This window comes from Bufo gargarizans, chromosome 3 (genome assembly GCF_014858855.1).
Source record: "Bufo gargarizans isolate SCDJY-AF-19 chromosome 3, ASM1485885v1, whole genome shotgun sequence".
Taxonomy (NCBI): domain Eukaryota; kingdom Metazoa; phylum Chordata; class Amphibia; order Anura; family Bufonidae; genus Bufo; species Bufo gargarizans.
The window spans coordinates 490,676,196-490,681,775 of NC_058082.1; the positions used below are offsets into that span (position 1 = coordinate 490,676,196).

Here is a 5,580-nt window from a genome sequence, read left to right on the forward strand (position 1 = left end):
TACTTATGATTTGCTTGGCAAATCATTTTGTACAAAATTATTTGAGCCCGTCTGCCGCACGTCAAGGCGATCTCTGTAAGACGGGTTCCTAACACAAATTTCTACCTGTTATGACAGCTACCATACAATTCAGGGAGTGTAGCTTCCACATGCATGCTGGGCCTGCTTTAATTTCTGTCATTTTTGGTGCCAAAATGGAACCTACACTCCCTGAATTGTATGGTAGCCGTCATGGCACATAACAGGTAGAATTTAGTGTTAGGAACCCGTCTTACAGAGATCGCCTTGACGTGCGGCAGACGGGCTCAAATAATTTTGAACAAAATTATTTGCCAAGCATCTCTAATTTATAAGTATAGCACTAGCAATTATTATGCATTTTGTACTTTATTTGGTTTGCAGAGAGCTGTTGCATTGCAAGTTTTGTTTTATAGTTTTTACCTTCAGGACCAGGCCATTTTTAGCAAATCTGACATGTGTAACTTTATGTGGTAATAACTTTAAAACTTATCCAGGCCATTCTGAGATTGTTTTCTCGTCACATATTGTACTTCTTGACAGTGGTAAAATTAGCAAATTTCCAAATTTCAGTGTCTCCAAAAATAGTTATTAATTTACATTTCCCATATGTCTACTTCATGTTTGGATCATTTTGCAAATGCCATTTTATTTTTTGGGGACGTTAGAAGGCTTAGAAGTTTAGAAGCAAATCTTGAAATTTTTCATAAAAGCCAAACAAAACACAGCCAAACAAAACTCAATATTTATTACCCTGATTCTGTAGATTACAGAAACACCCCATTTGTGATCGTAAACTGCTGTTCGGACACATGGCAGGGCGCAGAAGGAAAGGAACGCCATATGGTTTTTGGAGGGCCAAGTCACATTTCAAGACCCCCGATGCACCCCTAGAGTAGAAACTCCAAAAAATGACCCCATTTGGAAACTATGGGATAAGGTCGCAGTTTTGTTAGTACTATTTTAGGGTACATATGATTTTTGTTTGCTCTATATTACACTTTTTGTGAGGCAAGGTAACAAAAAATATCTGTTTCGGCACCATTTTTATTTTTTGTTATTTACAATGTTAATCTAACAGGTTAGATTATGAGCTATTTTTATAGAGCAGGTTGTTACGGATGCGACAATACCAAATATGACTACTTGTTTTGGTGGTTTGTTTTAGTTTTACATAACAAAGCATTAAAAAAAAAAATAACATTTTTGTGTCTCCACATTCTGAAAGCCGTAGTTTTATTTATTTTTTGGGCGACTGTCTTATGTAGGGACTCATTTTTTGCGAGATGAGATGACGGTTTTATTGGTAAAATTTTGGAGTGTATTACGTTTGATCGCTTGGTATTACACTTTTTGTGATGTAAGATGACAAAAAATGGCTTTTTTGACACCGTTTCTATTTTTATTTTTTTACAGTGTTCACCTGAGGGGTTAGTTCATGTGATATTGTTATACAGCAGGTGACTATGGACACCATGATACCTAATATGTATACTTTTTTTATTTATTAAATTACAGCATTTTTGAAACAAAGAAAATCATGTTTTAGGCCTCATGCACACGACCGTTGTGTGCACCCGTGGCCGTTGTGCCGTTAGACGTTTTTTTCTGCGGCTCCATTGACTTTCAATGGGGCCGTTGAAAACTCGGCTTGTGCACCGTTTTTACACCGCGCCCGTGACCCGTGTTTCTAGGCCGTGAAAAAAATATAACCTGTCCTATTTTTTTCACGGGAAACGGGTCGCGGCCCCATTCAAGTCAATGGGGCCGTGAAAAACGCGGTTGCACACCCGTTTGTCATCCGCGTCCGCGCCCGCTCCGCGCCCGTTTTATTTCTTCTTATGGCATGGGCAAATTGTCTGGCCAAAACTTGTGGCAATAAAATTGAAAAAAAAAATTGACAGGAAGTTTGAGGTGACAGGATATGCTAATTTCTAGTCATCTGTGGTAAACAGCTTCTGTATAGTGAGGCAGCGATTGCAGCAGGTGCAAATACAGCCACAATGCCACGATGGGATGTAGAAAAACTTATTTCCCTCGTCCAGGAGAGGCCGGAGCTTTGGGATACCCGGCAGAATTCATATATTGACCGGCAAAAAAAGGATGCTTCATGGGAGCAAGTGGCACGGAGCATGCGCCGAAGCGAATGGGCCAAGGCTGATAGCCGAGGCCGGGCCGAATTAGGTAAGTGTTATCAATGTAGTTGTGCTGTCCTTGTCCTCTGTGTGGCCCTAAGATGTAGTTGGAAATTCCCTGAGGGGACAATAGTGTTTTTGGGGTGGTCCATCCTCCTTTTGCGGAAAGGCCTGTAAATGGTTGGTAAATGAGGCGTCTAATTTTTCCCCTATATTATTTACCTCACAAATGTCTTCTATGTCATTTCTAAACAGTGAAACAAACCAAAACCCGCTGGGCAAGTTGCCGCGACCAGTTCAGGCGGGAGATGACCAGCAAAGGCCGGAGTGGGGAGGGGTCGTCGCGTAAACGGGCCTATATATATACGGCCCAGTTGCAATTTCTTCGGCCAGTTATGGAATTGAGGCCGTAAGTATTTTTCACTTTTTTTCCCCAAAGTTTCATATTTGCACACTTACGTTTGTTTGGACAAAGCGAAAGTTTCCCTGTTAAAAATGGATACAGTTCAGTAGTTCTATTACAGACCTATACTTTCGGTGTGGCAGCCATGTCAGAACTGACTACATCCTGCTTTTAAACTACTGAAACTCCCAGCATGATAGAATAGCTGTAAGCTACTCGGTCCTGCTTGGAGTTGTAGTTGGCCATCAGCTGGTGTGCAACAGTTTCTAAATGCATGGTGTTGGTTGCCTACCTCAGTTTAGTGGTGGAGTCAAACCAGGGTCCACCGCTTTGGAGCTGAATGATGAGACGACACGTGAAGTGTGCAGATGTCGCCTCCCTTATCTGTTTTGTTTGTGTCAAAGCAATTTATTGTCCCTCCTGGAACATAGATGTTTGAAATTGGAACTTGAAAAACGAATAGAGATGACACTTGCGCACTGCACGCATTATTTCCTCATACAGTAGATCATCGTGTTTGTCGGCTCCTAGTCACACACCAATGTTTATAAACGCTTTTCATATGCCTCCCATTTTAATGGGAGCCCGGACTAGGGTTTTTTGATTTTAAATTTTCGGGCGACATGAGAATTGTACCATAGCAACATATTATCAAAATTTCTTTTAGTTTAGAAATGGGTACCCTTTACCTATTGGCATTGTAATTTATATAGCAGAATTGGTATTGCACCGAACCCCACATGGTTTCCTACCATTCCTCCTATAATCTGACTATAACCACATTCTAGGCAAAAGTGGAAAGCTGAGGTTGCAACAACGCTTGAGCAGCAGGATTACAACTAGGACTATCATCATGGTCAAGTGTGGCCTGGTACATGTTGTTTATCTGTATATGTAGTTCTACTAGGTTCTAATTACATCTTGGATATTTACATGTTGGTAGCGGGGCACATGCAGATGAGTTGGCCTCAATTTCAGCACTGGTTTTGGTCCTTGAATGCGGAATCCTCTTCAGAGGCTGGACAGCTCCATGCAGCAAACAATGTTTTCCCTTTTCCAAAACAATAGGCCTTTACCAGACGTATCCCATCAATAGATTCCAAATGTATTTGAAATGGGATTTCCACATTTCACATTGAAGCAGTTTTTTGATGAGTAAATAAAAATTTCAGATGTATGCTGCCTGTCCGTATATTTATTCTATTTGCACAGTTTGTTTGCGCCTAATATAATCAATGTGCTTTTGGAATGTGTAACGCAAATGATCTAATGTGTTTTTTGTATTCATTTTTTTACGTACAGTACTGTGGACAGTCTGGATCCATCCCACGAGTCTGAATCGTCGGGCAGTGAAACCCCTGCAGTCTTTTCCCCGCAGGCAAGTCCGGAACCAAGCCCGGCTCAGGACCCAGAAGACTCCACGCAGGCTGAGGCCCCCCTACCACTGGCCAGTCCACCCAGGATTGTCCAGTCTCAGCCCAGACGGCGCCGCCAAGTCCCTCCCTCTACCTCTGGGCCAGAGAGTCGGGAGGTTATTGATGCACGCGTCATCGATTTTCTGGCCCAGAGGAGGAGTGATAGCAAGGAGGAGAAGCTGTTGAGGGGACTGGGCACGCTCCTGCAGCAGGTTCCTACAAACGAACATCCGGACTGCGTGGCCTCCATAGCCATCGTCATAAAAATGTTCGCTTGCCCCAACCATGGGGACATCATTGGGCGATTAAATAATATGCGCATCGAGGTTGAAAATGCTGGCCAGCAGCCCAATCCGGCCCCATACCAATTCCCTCCCCAACCCACCCAAGGCCCTTCTTATGCCCCCCCTCAACAGTACCTTCCACCTCAGGGGCCAAGTCATTCTGTGGGGCAGCCCCTTTACCATCCCAGTCTAGCAACTGGGGCACCACCACCGGCCCATGTTAGGCCACGGTCCTCTTTTCCGCCTGGGTCGTTCTCGCAGGACCTTCTGGAATTGTAATTTATGGTTGCATTGTTTGGAAAAAGCATTTTATTTGTTCTTTGTTTATTGGTGTTAAAATACCATTGACTGTGTTTTGGGTGGGCCCATAATTTTACTAAATTATTGTTTGGGTCCCAAATCATTGACTAGTGTTTTATTTGCACACTACACACAACATTCTCATTTGAAAACACAATGTAAAACATAAGCTACACACACTGTATCTCACAAAGCCACACTTTATTTGGACAATCAACATCTTTATTTAGGGTTCCTGTGCAGATGAGGTATTAGAAAATTTTTTGGACCCGAAGAGCCAAATATCAAGATGTTTCATTAAATTAACATTTAGACAGAAACATCTTTAATATTTTTAAATAATTTTAAAAAATATGTGAGGTCCAAAAAATCTCAGCCCGCAAGCCCACGTCAAGGGTCCTCATTATCTTGCGAGTCCCTACACTCAACTAACACAATCATTTATAGTAAGTTAGCTAGAAAATAAAAAAAAACTAAAGAGCCCAGAAGATTTCAAAAACTGCCACGAATAGCGTCCCTCTGCCACGGCAAAGACCCCTCTGGGCTGATAAAGTAGTCTGCAAAGAGTTCCCGAACTGCAATGCCTGCAGTCCCAGGTCGTCTATGCAGGGTCCTTTCCAAACCCAAATCTGATGACGTAGGAAGATCTTCCATGTCAAGAGAAGAGGAAGCCTCGTGAATCCTGGTGAAGTTGTGTAGAACAACACAAGCTTGAATCACCAGGGTAGCATTCTCCGGATCCATCTGTATGGATGACAGAAACACCCTCCACTTGCTAGAGAGTATCCCGAAAGCGCACTCCACATACCGACGGGCACGAGTCAACCGGTAGTTGAAGATACGCCTCCTGACATCCAAACCACGCTTTGGGAAGGGCCGCATAACATGTGGAGTCAATGCAAACCCTTCATCCGCCACGATGACAAACGGAGCCGGCGGACCTGCATATCCAGGCAGTCTTCTGGACTCGGGCAGGGCAAGCTGGTTGGCACGAAGCCGCTCACCCATTCTAGAAGCACTAAAGA

General features: G+C 43.2%; 1 protein-coding gene across 1 annotated transcript; it reads left to right on the forward strand.

Moving 5' to 3' along the window:
- Positions 1 to 2,092: 2,092 nt before the first annotated feature.
- On the forward strand, positions 2,093 to 4,542 carry LOC122930289 (ataxin-2-like protein). Its single transcript, XM_044283548.1, has 3 exons — positions 2,093 to 2,202; positions 2,409 to 2,562; positions 3,859 to 4,542. Exons 1-3 carry the CDS (start codon positions 2,151 to 2,153, stop codon positions 4,532 to 4,534), a joined length of 882 nt encoding a protein of 293 aa, XP_044139483.1. The 5' UTR covers positions 2,093 to 2,150; the 3' UTR covers positions 4,535 to 4,542.
- The last annotated feature ends 1,038 nt before the right edge of the window (positions 4,543 to 5,580 follow it).

Coding starts and splice junctions, on each gene's coding strand:
- LOC122930289 (XM_044283548.1), top strand. CDS start 2,151: ATGCGCCGAAGCGAATGGGCCAAGGCTGATAGCCGAGGCCGGGCCGAA. Junction 2,203..2,408: donor CCGAGGCCGGGCCGAATTAG/GTAAGTGTTATC, acceptor ATTTCTAAACAG/TGAAACAAACCAAAACCCGC. Junction 2,563..3,858: donor CCAGTTATGGAATTGAGGCC/GTAAGTATTTTT, acceptor TTTTACGTACAG/TACTGTGGACAGTCTGGATC.